Here is a 15,447-nt window from a genome sequence, read left to right on the forward strand (position 1 = left end):
TAACAGGTTAGAGTATTTATTGTGAAGTGGCATATGCCTGAGTATGGAAGGGAGACGCACCGTAAAAATCCAAAGAATAAATAAATGTTGACATTGTTACACACCTGTTCAGCCTCTGGAGACCTGTGATTTGTGGGACCATATGTTGGACAAAATGAGACTGTTTGTTGATAATTGTAAATGTGGTGACCCCTTACAAACTCAATATTAAAAATATTAAGTAAACGGCATATTTTAATTACACAGTAAGAGGCTGTTCTCCACCCATTAAAAGACAGCAGGTGTCAGGAGGAATTGATCATGTGACTGAAGGTAACATTTATTTGATAGCAGACCTTGGTAAAAGACATCCCACGTGATCTTTAGACTCCCAGACAAGCATATTTGGTTCAGACTTGCTCTTAACTGTGAAGCTTCAGCTTCTTTGTCCTTTGCAAATTTTCACATGTTCCTCAGACACTACAGGGCTTGTTTGGTTGTTATTTTTGTTTTAATATGCTTCACAGTATTTAAATTTAAAATGAAATATAATTAAATGAGAAACTGTAAACAATGGAGCTTGGAATTGGAAGTCAACACATTTGTTATTCTTTTTGCCAAAGGTATCAAGTAAGTTGCATAATTACTGCAGTATTATACCATCTTTGTCAACACAAACAGTACTTCCTACTGTCTTTGAAAGTGCCATTGGTGAACAACAGAACGTGCAGACTCCAAAGAAGAGCAGCCCAGAGGGGAGCCGAGAGCATCACAATGCCTTATGAGTTGCATAATGGAATCATATAGAGACAGGCAGCAAGTAGTCACCAGAAATGCCAAATGCTCTCATGGACACACCTCTGCAGCTGAGACAGAGGAGTAGAGATACCACAGGTTTTGTAGCTTCCTTTCTGCCTATCGTGGTCCGACATTAAGACAAATGTGTGACAATAAAGCAGCAGCCTGATGAGGGTGGATTCTTTGTGCAGATCCAAAGACCCCTTCCATCCAGGGGGTCTGATTTTCGCCCACCATGTGTCACTGTTAATGACGCACATGCTCCTCATCTCACATCGTGCTCATCCTATGGTGAGGCACTTGCAGGGTCTGAAGGTTGGGGCATGTGAAATAGGGAGCTGGAAGAAAGCACGCTGCTATCCCATTGGAAGCAAATGGCAGCGTGGGCCCATAGAAAACTTCTTCCTTTCCTTCCTTGCTGACATCCAGCACCTGCAGGATAAAGCATAGAAAACATTTCAGGGATCACAGAAGAAGTCTGAAATAAATTTGCTGGCACAGAATGCATGAATGCACTACTAATTCCAGCAGAAATGTAGTTTCAGATCACTTCTAGATTGCGCTTGGGGATCTGGTGATTTATTGCTGTCCTTATCACACAACTCTTATCCTAGCTTAGCCACTTCACAGCAGACAGTGACATTTGGCGGTGCAGCCACATGAGCAGAGCACCAAAATGCTGAGCAGTTGTCACAAAGCATGATTCATTTGTAAACCTGGTGCACAGGGAGCAGGGGAAACTGGAAAGACTAAATACATGAATGACTTAAAGACAATGAAGATGTATGGGGAAAAAAAATGGGTTTTATTCCAAAGGCAACAGCAAACTCAGACTTTCTGGATTTGAAGATAAAAGGGCTGGTTTCATCGGTGAAAGCCAGGCACAGGGCCAACAGCTCTGCCAGAGCATCCTTACCCTCCTGTTCCTATTAATGTTGGGACTGTATCAGGCAAGTTTCCAGCACAACCAGTTTAAGGAAGAGGGCAAATTTCCATTATGAAAGTGAGATCTCAGGCTCATCATCACCTGTCCCTAAGCACTATTTAAACTGCAAACTACTCACTGACTATAAACGAGCATAGCTGTGTACCATGGCCACCACCTTGATACTCTGCTGCTTATTACTCCATTCAGAGTACTGTATTTCAACTTGTGTTCCTCAACCTACCTGTGTTTTCTTTTCCAAGGAAAATTTTTAGATATGGTGTCCAACATCTTAGTAACACACGACGATGCTATCAGAAGAGTAAGACTTTAACTGTTTATCTTGCTCTGCTCTTTACAAACTCCAGCTAATATGCCTTCATTATAAGATCAACAGCTAAACATCTGACACATTCCCTTCTGCTGGGTCTAACTTCCATCTTTACGGGACAGCTTGAAGGTTAAATTCTAAAATGTTCACTTGGAAGCTAATGAAAATATTGCTTATCAGCAAAAGTGCAGAAACAGAGATGGAACCAAGAGTTCCTGTGTGACCAGCTGGGCAGTTACAGAAAGCTATGGCCACGATGCAGATTGGCTTCACTCAGAAGACTGCAGGAAGATAAGAACAACTAATTTCTGTATGGGAACATCTGAAGGACAGGGATCTGCAGGTAAGCCGCTGTTACACGAGATGAGAGAGCAGAGGAGTTTACTGAACAATCTACTGCCTACAGCAGGGATCAAAACTTCCATTCAAGCTTTGAAGCAGTAAGCGCTAGGGCAGGTTGCAGGCTTACTGAACTTTGCCAAAGAGCGACTCATTAACTCTGGCTGCTCTTCTGAAAGACGGCTTTGAGAGGAACAACATCACAAGAATGGCTGAAAATATGTTAGCCCACTGTCCATTTCTGCATCTCTTTTACTTTTGAACTCTGCTGTGTAACCTGAGAATATACCCACTGTTTTACTCAAATCTTGTTAAAGGAGAGATTCCTCAACCCTGTTTTCCTAGAATACCTTACTTAGAATAATTAAATTTAATTGCTAACCCGGAAATACTTCTTAATATCTGCATTTCCTCTCAGGTTTATGGAGGCTCCGGGGCTGCTTAAGAAACATCCTTAATCTCTCCACTTCACCTGCATTTTCCTTTTTGAATAACCTCTGTGCAAAACATCTCCTTGCAAAATTATTGGAAAAGACTTTAAAAGAAACCTAAATCACTCACCTGGATACATGCCAGAGGCTCATTTGTCCAAATTGAATAGCCGCCAACTAAATATATTCTACCATTGTGGACCGCAACTCCAGACTCGTTTTGACCTAAAGGGAAAAAAGGAATAGAAAACACTTCCAATGTTTAATTAACCCTTTTAACACTGAGTGCTGGAGTTCTGCAGTAAGATGCAAATGCACTTGGCAGTAACTTGAGTTGCAGAGTTGACAACTTGCAACAATTGATGTGAAACGTGAGGGCTGTGCTCTGCTGTCTGCAGGAGCTCAGGACGGTGCTGTCCAGAGCGATACAACAGATGAATTGTGTCACAGATGCACGGTGGGACTGGGCAGGGGACCATATGCTGACTTCTCAGTGGTTTCTGTGCACTTTTATTTCATAGGTGATGGCTGAGCTCCCTGCCAGTTACCAGCTACCATCGTGCTCACCCATTTAACACAGACATACTGAAGGACCTGAATTCACCTCTGTCCCCATTACAGATACAATAGGGAAAACTGCAGGAGCTGCTGTGTAAGCTCACTCCAACAGCAGCCATCTCCTTAACTAATCTGGAGGTTCTGAAGTATAAATAAAGCTTTAAAATCTGTGCTACATGGTGCAATGCCTACTGCCAGTTGTGGAGTCACAGAGAAAAGTTCAGGTGCGGGCTGTGGGAGCAAGCATATGGTGGCACTGGGTCAGCTCCAGAGCAAGGGTGCCTCCAGTGCCAGGACTTTTGCAGTTACAAATCAGGAATCTTTCTCAAAGCCAGTCATTCTGAAGGGAAATTAACATGAAATAGAAGAAATCATTCAAATGGAGAGCAATATGAATATGATAAACTAGATCTGTTTGACAGCATGCAATTCTTCCTTTTTGATCCAAGCATCTTTACCTAGTGTCCATGAAGGACTCTGATGATCTAACTCAGAAACCGAGCATCCTCCTGAAGATTGCAGAGATTAACAAACCCAATACATTATCGTAAAGAACAAAGATGACACTATAACAGCTTTTAAATCTACCAAAAGGAAAATGACACCAGGTGACTGCCTCACATGTCAAGCACTCATTGCTCTGACATGTTGTTTCCAGTTGTCCTGAGTTTCTAGTCAATTTCCTAAATCCTTTGTATCCTTTTTGAGTGGTAAAACACACAAGTGAATGCAAGATTATGAAAAGTGAGGTAGGCTCATTTCTAGGATTTCAGCAGTCTGTGCTGAAACATTTTGACAGACAAAACTGTTACTAAAGAAGCTCCAAGTCTGCTGCAGAAGAGAACACCCCAACATTAATGTTGGGCTTTCCTGGAAATGCATCGCAGAATGACAGAATAGCCAAGGTTGGAAAAGACCTACAAGATCACCCAGTCCAACCATTGACACATCAACAATAGTTCTCACTAAACGATGTCCCTCAACACAACATCTAAACGTTCCTTGAACACCTCCAGGGTCAGTGACTCCACCATCTTCCTTTCACAGCCCATTCCAGTGCCTGACCACTCTTTCAGAAAAGTAGTATTTCCTAATGTCCAGCCTGAATCTCCTCCGGTGCAACTTGAGGCCATTCCCTCTCATCCTATCACTAGTTACATGAGAGAAGCTCACTGCAGCCTCCCTTCTCTTCTGCCAAGCTACTTTTGATGCTGAGAATACTCTAAGAATGTGTCACTTGCCTGCCTCTACCAGGGATTAAACTAATAGTTTATCTGGGAGTCACACCACCAGGCAGTGGTGATGTTTGGTGGATGGTATGGCAGGGACTGAGAGTTGAGAGTTGAAACTGGAACAGTTCCACCTAATGACCGTAATAAGAAACTCTGCAGATGACATAGCTGCCCAAGCTACTCAATGCATCTTTGATTTGATAGACTTCCAACAAAAGCACCTCCTTTCTGGAAATGCATAAAGATGACAGTGTTTGGAAATAAGTGACAGTTAATGGATTTCAGCATAAGCCTTGATCTAGTGTGCCAGCAGAAAGACATAATAATGATGTTATGGTAGAGATGCATCTACCTATTGTACACACCAAACATGGAACTAAATCCATCAGTGCATATAAGCTTCTGGAGAATCAAAAATAAGTACTGGAAACAGTACAACAAAGTATTTTTGCTTTCCTACTTAACAGTGTGTGTCTTTCTAAAAACACAGCCTGCAATATCCTAAAACAAATATTTTCTTGAACAATGAATGCCAGGACAGTAATCAAAACTCTTGTGAGCCAACAGTGACCCCTAAGCTAGAGATAACAGCGGTGGAACTGTGGAATTCCACATACCAAAGGCATGAAAAGGGCAAAGGACTTATGTTTTAATTTAATAGTAGTGATTTTTCTCCTTCTTGTACACAACACTTGCCTGTCAACATGTTGAAGCTGCAACGTGTCCACTGGTCAGCATCAATGCTGTAGGAGTCTATGTGCCGAACCAGGATCCGATCATTGTTGTAGTCCAGGTCATTCCCACCTAGCACGTAGAGTTTCCTTTGGACAGCAGCCATGGAGTGATACACCCTCCTCTGCAGCATTGGGCTACGGCTTAACCACTTGTTCTGCAAAGGAAAAGCCAGAGCTTGTTGTCATACCTCTATTAGCAGTACAATGACATCAGCATTTACTGGTGTTCTCACCCTTGGCTAGAGACCCAAGGTGTATATACCTGTGTAATTCACATGTTAAGCATGCATCCACTAGCTATAACAGATTTCAACGTGTAGTTTACAGTTCTCACATTTAAATTTATTAATATGAGAGTATTACTTGCTCTGTTTTTCTGTTTAGCTCATGAGGCTTCAAAGCCTGTTTTGCTGTGGGTTGTTTTTTTTTTTCCTCTGCAAAATTCAGTAGCAAATCCTCCTTAAGCAAGACTATTAGATGAATCCTTTGTATAAAGCACTAACATGTCTGTACCAACCAGTTCTGAGAGAGAAGAGAGATCCTTCTACCTCTCATTATTCAGAAGCTTATTTGGTCTTATCCTTGGGGAGTGAAGCAACAGGGAAAAATAATTTCCTAAAGGATATTCTTAAATGATTTGTGCACTTGGTTTAATGCTAACCCTTTATTTGCAGGCACTCACAAAGTAACATCCTTTTGCATATTTTTCCTCCTGTTAACAATATTCAGGAATTCTACTGTTTGAGGGGTGGAGGGAGGACACAAAAGACGAGCAATTACAGCACAGTATTTTAAATGCAGGAAAGCAATTGCTTCTACCATGCTTACACAGCTTACAGCAGCAAATAACCTGGTAATCGACAAGATTAATTTATCTACGTGGAAGAAGTTAAAATCTGCAAGGAAATTCTTTGTGTTACACGTGCTAGTGCTTGTGGTGGCTCAAGAGTCTCTAATAACACAGCCTTTTAACCTCTGCAATATATAGCTATACATTTCAATGTGTAACAGTTGAGTATTAGGCATTAATGCTTGCATTAGTAGTCCAGTCTCTTAACATGAGACTATAGGCACCATCTGCTTTGCAAAGCCTGCCTGCATCCCCTGATTATATCTTCAGGTTCCTCCACTGCGGTGCCTGCCAGGTGAGCCTCTGCACGCTGCAAAGGCAACGAAAGTGAGGGGCCTGGCGGGGTCATTTCTAATAAGGCAGTGTGTGCATGCTAATCAGTGGTGGGGAAGCAGAGGTCACCCCGGCCGGCTTGCTGGCAGGTAGCTGTGTGCTCTGTGGCAGATGGCAGGCATTATCGACTTGCCACAAAGGCCTCGCGCAGAAGCGAGCACGAGCACTGAATGATGGAGTTATTGAGATTCTGTGCGAGATGCAAGCAGATGTGATGGTTTCCAGTACCCACCGTAAACAATATGCCAGCAGAATTTTTAAAAAGAGCATGTGTGTACAAACATGAAGCAGGCCTCATTTGAAGGAGGCAAACGCATGCTTCCTCCTTAACTCTTTATATGTCGAGCTGGGCTTCTCAGAACCAGCACCATGTGCTCGAGTTGCCACTCATATTTTGGGGTACAACTTCCAAAGCCACACCAGCAGAAGCCACAGCAAAGGACATGTGACAGAGAAACAGGAGCTCAGTGAGTGTCCCAGTCACGAGCAAAATGAGAATGCTGCCTGTAATTATGGCGTGCCGAGGTCTGGGGTAGAACTGGCACTTGTGCAGTCAATTATCTGGATGTACCTCATAAAGGGCAAGGCAGCTCTGTCAGGGTCTGTTTTGTGCTTCAGCACCCATTTGTAGTATGCCTTAAAACCACAGTAATGTGTCTCTTGGCAGAATTTGGACCCACAGACAGCAACCAAAGGAACTATCCTGTTATCAGAGAAGTCAACACCTTCCCATGTGGGAGTAAACCAGGCTGTGCAACTCTGATTGCAAGCTTAGGACTTCTATTTCCTAATACTAGCAAGAGGGCATAACCATGCCCTAAGTTCCTGAAATGGTCACTGAGCCCTGCTAACCTAATCAAAACAAGTACATAATGTATGAAATAATCCCTAAAAGACATTTTAAGTACTTGTAATGAAATGACAGGCACCCTTGCAGTCAGCAGAATAAGGCACTGACATGTAACGTAGTTCCAAAAGTATGGAGAAAACAAAAAGCTTGCGTATATGTAATTGAAAGCTGAAATATAAAAGAAGCAGCTTTGTGACACTGGCCTTGAGTACATGCTGCTGAGGGCTGTTGGATTACAAACAAATGAACAAGCAAAACAAAATTTAAAAACACTTGTAAGTAGAGCAGCTTAAAATACATTTATTCCAAGTTTCTAAGCATTTAATCTGAAAGGTTTCTAAAATGTACAGGCATCAAAAATGTAAAAATCAGCCAGGGTGTCCATTACTCTGTTAAACACACATCAGTACAAAGTGAATTTAATACACCATCAACTCAAATATATAGCATCTTAAACTTAAGAAATCACAGCATGCATTTGGTAAGAGACCTGTTTGAAATGAAAGATAAAGAGAGAAATGCATACAACACAGATACCCACCTGCTTGGGATCATAGACCATGAGCCTGTTTTGATACTGTGCAGTATTTGTTACTCCTCCTATGAAAGAGTTCATACAGGTTACATATGTATTTTTTGTTTCACATAGGCAAAACCAGGACCAAGATGTGTGTGGTACAGTAAAATAGCCAACTGTTGGGTCCATTTGCTGACAAGATTACATTGCATACCCCCAGTTACACTCACATGCCACTGCACCTTTGTCAACTGCAACTGCATTCCACATCTCTTTGAAGGAAAGTCTGCATTTATCACATACATTCTGTACTGCAGGGCAAATATCTTCTGGCTTTGTCATAGTCTTGTGGTAGGAGATTCCTCCACAGTGGTCACACAACCCCTATCCTACAGCTGTACATTACACACAAGAACATGCCTTGGAAAGCAACAGTTGCTGTCATTTCTGATCTCACACTGTTATTTGTCTCCACACTGTTGTGCAGCCTTTGTTAGTGGCCATCAGCCACAACCCCAAAATAATATTTTCTAATGCCTGAAATTCAATACTTTTACAAAGCTATTTTCACTCCCGATGTTTATAAATGGGATGTCAGCTTAGTGCATCGAACAAATAAGAACCATAGTTGCTTGGACAGTTGCCTTCAGAATGCTAACCTACAGGAAGTACAACAGAAACACAGTGCTGGGCCCCTTCTTGTTCTGAAGGCACATCTCCATGTGTGGGTGAAAGATATGGAGGAAGAAAAAAGAATGGGGCTGCTTCCTTATAAAATAATGAAATTAGCAAAAGAGCAAAATTATTTTCCTCTCTTCACAAAGAGCCCCTCGTATCAAGTACATAGCTTACATTTTTTCCCTGCAATATTGCTCATCTGTGGTGTTTTATCATTACATTCCCTTCACATACCGCTCTTCACTTTTAGATTAATCTGCCAAAATGAGATGCTAAGGATTTGCATACAGATTTGACTACACAAAAATAGATCTGGAATTAATAACAGTCTCTATATGTTTTAATTTCTTCTAGACTGGAGTACCCTTGCCTCCAGCAGTATTCTTGGCTTTGAAAGTCATCAAGCTGATTTGTCTGCTCTTAGGTTATGATGCCACATGCTGCTACACTGTCCCCTGCAATCAAAGTGCTCGCAGAGATAGATTCCATGCCTTCCCCTAACAAGTATATTTTATAGATTGGCAGTTTTGATCTCCCCTCCCCAGGGGGATAATCTGCATCTTAACAGGTTTCTATAGATACATCTGTCATTAAATATGCCATCTTATATCTGCATCAATTTTCAAACTCGAGTTCCTCCTAACTTTGAAGTGCTATAGCAAAAGTTTAAATTTTTCTGCCAAAATTCAAATTTAACAAGTCTATTATGTCCTCTTGAACTATTCTTTAAAAATACTGCAGGCAGTTGGGAAAGGGCATAAGATTAATATATCTCCTAAAAAATAGGATAAGGAATAAAAAGTTTAAATGGTACTAAAAATAATACGTACTTTCAGAAGAAAAAAATAAAACAGAAATAAAACTGGGGTAATTCCGAAATGATTTCTTGAACTGCCCTGCAGTACTTTCTATGAGGAAGGAAGAGAGAGGTATGGTAATAACACTCTAAGACTTGAAACTACAAACCATCCTATGAACGCTGATGTTAAGTCATGGCAGCTAATGTGGTAGTGAATCAATTAAGGGAAGCAAAAAAAATGTCTGGCTGATCCGATGGCATCAAAACTAACAGCTCAGTCAGTGCTCAGTGGATTTTACAAACCATTCTGGCACCAGCAGCTTGCTCTGAGGACTAAAATCTCAGGAAGGCAAGGAGTGCCCCCAGGAGAAGCCTGCATCTTCCTTGTTCCTGCAGGATGGCATCCATGGGAAGTCCAGCTTACAGAAGTTGTTACAGAGCCAGGAGCACTGTTGCTCTCTCCTTTCACAGCAGATGCTGTGAGGCAGACCACGACTGCCTTCTCAGCCCTCCAGAACCCTTAAGTTCCCAGCACTACAGTGCCCCTTTGCACAAAGAAATTCCTGTAAGCTGGATGGGGCTTATCCTCCCCTTCCCCAAACGTGCAAAATATTTTGGTTTGTTTCAGCACCCAAACAAAACACAAACTGCATTGAAAGGGGCCTTCGATAAAGCCACCTCCAAGAAGAGAAGGGTGGCAGGCAGGAGGTTTAGCACCATTTTCCCAATCAGACATTTATCATCCATATTTATATCATGTCCTAGTAAGACCCGCATCTGACTTGAGAAATCTCACCCAATCCAAATCCCACAGAAAATCTCACCACTCTCTCCGAAAGTCCCCGGGTGCTAGGCTGTGCACATGAATCCCAGTTTGCTGGGAGATGTGTAAAACCACATGTTGGCAGAGAGCTCCCCGTGTGCACTCCTTCCAGCAAATACATGGAATATAGCAAGCTCAGGAAGCGCGCCCTACGATGCTCTGCTGTTTTAAAATAGAAATCTCTCCTCTCTCTCCTGCCTTTGTGCTAAATAGGAGATCACGCAAGCCTTCTATTCAGCCAGCACAGGTGCAGTGAGGGCAGTTGAGCGACAACATCTTCTCTCACCCCCATACACCCTTAAAGGCACCAATGGCAGCTCCAAACTATGACAGTCCTCTCTGGATGCAAACTAGCTGTCAACAAGAGGGGCACAAGCCCTATCTTCTTGTATATATATTTTTTAAATCAGTAAAAAACATAGAATTAAAGAATGGATTGTGTCGGCAGGGACATTTAAAATCTTCAAGTTACAATCCCTCTGCTGTAGGCAGAGACACCTCCCACTAGACCAGATTGCTCAAAGCCCCATTCAGTCCAGCCTTGAAGGCTTCTAAAGAAGGGACATTCACAGTCTCACTGGGCAACCTGTTCCAGTGTCTCACCACCCTCACAGTACACAGTTTCTTCCTAATATCTTATCTAATTCTACTCTCTTCCAAACTAAAGCCATTTTCCCTCATCCTGTTGCTATATATCTTTTTATAAAGTCCCTTCCCAGCTTTCCTTCAGGTACTGGAATGCCACTATAAGGTCCCCCTGGAACCTCCTCTTCTCCAGGCTGAATAGCCCCAGCTCTCTCAGCCTGTCCCATCAGGACTGATGTTCCAGCCCCCTGATCATTTTTCTGACCCTCCCCTGGACCTGCCCCAACAGCTCCATGTCCTTCTTGTGCTGGGGACATCAGAACTGGGTGCACTAGTCCAGGTGGGGTCTCATGAGAGCAGAGTAGAGGGGAAGAATCACCTCCCTTGATCTGCTGGTCATGCTTCATGCAACCCAGGACAGCTGGCCTTCTGGACTGTGAGAGCACACTGCTGGCTCATGTTAAGTCTTTCATCAATTGACACCCCCCAAATCCTTCTCCTCAGAGCTGCTGTCAAACCATTCTCTTCCCAGCCTGAGTGCTTACTTTCAATCTACAAAGAATTAATGACATCAGATCTATAATGTCTGCGCTTGAAAGCTGTGAGGTTTGAATTGGATGATCTTTGAGGTCCCTTCCAACCCTAGCCATTGTATGATTCTATGATTATCTTTATTAAAAGATAATAATAATAAAAAAAGAAACACTATCCCACATCCAGACTTAGACTGGGTCACAGAGACAATTTATCTCCTTATTAAGCCTCTATACATGGCATTTTCTGTGCCTGCTGCACCACAAAATTGGATTTGGTTAGATACTGTAGACTCCTATTTATTTCAGATCCATTTTTCATAAAACGATATTACAGGGATTTACTGGGGAAAAAAAGATCTCCCCACAACATACAGCATACTAATAGTAATGTAATACTTTTCACTCCCAATTCAATAGTTCTCCAAGATACGTGATCTCCATAATTTCATCGGTCAAAATCTCACCACCAGGGGAAAAAAAAGAAGTCTAGTGATTAAAAACCTTGAAAATTAAAAACCCCACAACCTTGAATCTTGATTTTTGAAAAAATAAACAAACAAACAAAAAAAACCCACATTATTAAATATGATGCAGTTGTAGGGGGTTGGTTGTTTTTCTCCCACAGAACTGAGTTTTCCCACATACGTCAAGATGTGAGTTCAGCCGTCAGCTTTCAGGTCAGGCGGCTCCAACCTCTGTGGAACAACAGGGCGGTACTGGCTCTCAGCAGCACCTCTTGTGCGGCCTCCTGAGCACTTCACCAGGGAGGACAGACCCTCATCTCCCCTGCAGATGGAGAAGTGGCACTGAGCTGACGGCCTGGCAGAGGTCCCCCCCGTCTCTGCACAACCCAATCTATACATGCACGGCACCTAACAGTAGGAAAAAGGCTGACCCCTATAGAAAAAGAAGTCTCCAGATTTGCATGCACCATGGAGGATGAAGAAAAAAAAAAGGCATAGTTCAAGTTCTCACTGTTATGGAAAATGTTTCACTGCTTTTATAGGAAGTGATTGTTAGTAATGCTGAACTCCAAGGGGCTCGGTGCAGTTTGTGGCTCTCTCACTCGAATACTTCGCTTTGCTAGCATGTGGCGCGCAATGCGTTTGTGAAAGGGATCAGGGTGTCAGATGAGAACTGGGGCCTCTAAGATTCATCTTCCTGTAAAATTTCAAAGCCATCTGCCTGATGCTGTACTGTCAATGCAGAGAACTTACTTCAAGGAATTACCATTCACTTTTTAAAATAAGAAGATAAAATTAAATAGAGTTGTTTGAAAAAAAAAAAAAAAAAGTTAGGAAAAAAAAGCACAAATATAAAAGGATGCTTCACAATATACATAGAACTGAGCCTACTTTTGCCATCTAGAGAATCATGCTTGTTCCAAGTCTTCAGGCAGGTAAAGGGTCCAGAGGAGTGGAGGCAGCTTAGAAGTCCTTGCATCCCTGCACCACCTATATCCCAGCTCCTGCATGCCCTTGTGCCACACACTTTGCTTCCTGCCCTTCCCTGCCACCTCCACCAAGATTTTAGACCCTGTGGGTTTTGATTCCTTCTTGTACTCTTCCTAAAGTAGATGCAAAGTAAAACTGACAATGAATCCCAGTAATGATGACAGAAAAGCCTTTAATTCTAGTCAGCCTTTGATTAGCAAAGCCATAGAAGGAAAGGGCTTGTAGCAAAGGTACTATAATTTTGACCGTTAAATAAGTCAACGTGGATCATATTTTGATGACTTTCTCCACAGATACAAGGTCTAAAAATTTATACTACTACTATTTAACTTATTCGCTTATTAAAAAACTGGGCAGACTTTCATAGTAGTTGTGCCAGCTAGTAGCATCAGACTGACTTTGAGAGCAATGCTGATGACCTGAATTTCCCAGAAAGCAGCAGGGATACTGCTCACGAACATCCCTAACTCTGACTAATTTTTTAATCACATAATTTTAGATCAGATACTTAAAAATTAGGTTCCCTCCTGCATTACTGATTATTCTTACACTAACAACTTATTTTTGATGGTGGAGCAGCAGATTTTTTCATCAGCAACTACTGATATTTTAGCACAATAAAACATCTCCATGTATCATTCCTCTACCCCTGAATGCCCCTGAATATATGTACATACCCCTACGCAATCAATTAATAGTAGAAAACAAGTTACAGTTAAAACATCTCCACCTAGCTTTATTTTAAAAATAACTATGTTCAACAGATAAATCCCAGCATTCAATTTCTGAGTACATAATTCAAATCAATATGCGTGGAAATACCGCATCTCATAATCTACAGTAAACCATCAGAACTTAGCAACTCAAAGCTGCTAAGCAGTTACTTCAAAGCTACAGAGAGAAAAACAAACCTAAAAAGCCCTATCTAGTTTACTCTGCTTCCAAAACTTCATACACCATTGGTTTTTACCACAGGAGCAATGTTGCATTTTCAAATATATGTGGAACAATACTGGTAAAATTTCTTTTGTTTTTGCAATTTCTTGGCAGTTCATCTAACAGGCTTCTATGACTTCTTTCCCTGTTTCCACAAGTGTATTAAATATGTATCCTTGAACACAATATCACACTGCTGCATTAAATAAATCCCAATAGCATCTGAACACACAGGCATGCACATATTCCACTTCCATAACTAAACACATTAATTAATCCCCAGCATAATATAATAGAATCATAGAATGGTTTGTGTTGGAAGGGACTTTTAAGATCATTAGGTTGCAATCCCAGAGACACCTTCCACTTGACCAGGTTGCTCAAAGCCCCATCCAGCCTGGCCTTGAAGGCTTCCAGGGAGGGGGCATTCACAGCCTCACTGGGCAACCTATTCCAGTGTCTCACTACCCTCACAGTACACAGTTTCTTCCTGATATCTCATCTAAATCTACCCCATCCCAGTTTAAAGCCATTTCCCCTCATCCTGTTGCTATACACCCTTATAAAAAGTCCCTTCCCAGTTTTCCTGTAGAACCCTTTCAGGTTCTGGAACGTCTCTATAAGGTCCCCCCATTTTATCTAGGCTGAAGAGCCCCAGCTCCCTCTCTCAGCCTGTACCCTGGGTAGAGTTTGCCTGTTTGTTATTTTAGTACAGAAAAAAAAAAAAAAAAGATTTAAAAAAAATCATATAATTTTTCATCTACTAGAGCAAGAACCATCCTCTGACAAGTACTTCTAGTGCTCTTTCAATGACTTTATTCAGATCTGTTTAGGATAACTTCCTAAAAAGTGCTGTTTGTCAGAAACGGAAACTGCCAACTGTAAACCACAAGAGAAAGGTAATAATAATAATAATAATAATAATAATAATAAAGATATAGTAGAACTAGCACCTTCATGCTTTGCCTTGCCCATCACAGGCACTCATCTCTTTCCACTGATGGAATAGAGGAAGTAATGAATGAATGGGGGAAGGCTTTGAACACACCCCGTTGATTCCCTACATCAAAAATCCTCTTTCTGTACCATACCCAGCTCTTAAAACAGACCATGTGCACACTTAACACGCAAGACAAACTGTACAAAAATCCTTCAAAGCTTATTGTTGCAGAAAGTGACCCAGAGTGCCTGTCAGGCATCTCTGTGACTCCTGATGCTGATCATTTTCTTCAAGGGCTGGTCCTATCTACTCATTGACTTCCTTGATATATATGTCAACATTATCACCTTCCATGACATGCGTCCTTCTAAAAGATGCTTCCATTTTGCCTCTGTGCTTCTGCAGACAGTATCAACCTTGTTCCAATGCAACTGATACCAGAAAAGTGACTACAGGGACTAATGAGATGATGTCCTCAAATGCCATCAATGAGCACATGTACAACAAAAAGCATATCAGACTGAGTTGCAAATGATATGTTAGTTTACAATTACAAGGCCTATACTTTCATCTACCTGTGCCATAGTGCTATGATTACATTTAGCCAGTCCTGTGCACTTGTTATTGAAAGTCAGAGTCACACAGGATTTCTAATGAAGGTTGCTGTGGCTTGTTAATATATCTTCAAGAGCAAGGAGGAGGAGTTCAATCACCTGCCTTTAAGCCTTGCAGCTACACAAGCCAACAAGCATTTAATTCCCCATTTCAGGAATAAACACAGTAGTACCTGATCATGCTACAGAAAGTGGGTTTTGCTTT

General features: G+C 41.7%; 1 protein-coding gene across 5 annotated transcripts in view; it reads right to left on the reverse strand.

Moving 5' to 3' along the window:
- The window catches only part of KLHL32 (kelch like family member 32), a 103,225-nt gene continuing 87,778 nt past the window's right edge, over nucleotides 1-15,447 (reverse strand). For all 5 annotated transcript variants that reach the window (XM_032443448.2, XM_015858869.3, XM_085541891.1 and 2 more), the window contains 4 exons: nucleotides 7,902-7,960; nucleotides 5,290-5,482; nucleotides 2,934-3,028; nucleotides 1-1,209 (listed from right to left, as the gene is read on the reverse strand). In XM_032443448.2, coding sequence (XP_032299339.1) covers nucleotides 1,048-1,209; nucleotides 2,934-3,028; nucleotides 5,290-5,482; nucleotides 7,902-7,960 — 509 coding nt within the window. In that variant the 3' untranslated portion in view covers nucleotides 1-1,047. The remainder of the gene's footprint in view (nucleotides 1,210-2,933; nucleotides 3,029-5,289; nucleotides 5,483-7,901; nucleotides 7,961-15,447) is intronic.

This window comes from Coturnix japonica, chromosome 3 (assembly GCF_054131305.1).
Source record: "Coturnix japonica strain WE chromosome 3, WE-NBRP24, whole genome shotgun sequence".
NCBI classification, from domain to species: Eukaryota; Metazoa; Chordata; class Aves; order Galliformes; family Phasianidae; genus Coturnix; species Coturnix japonica.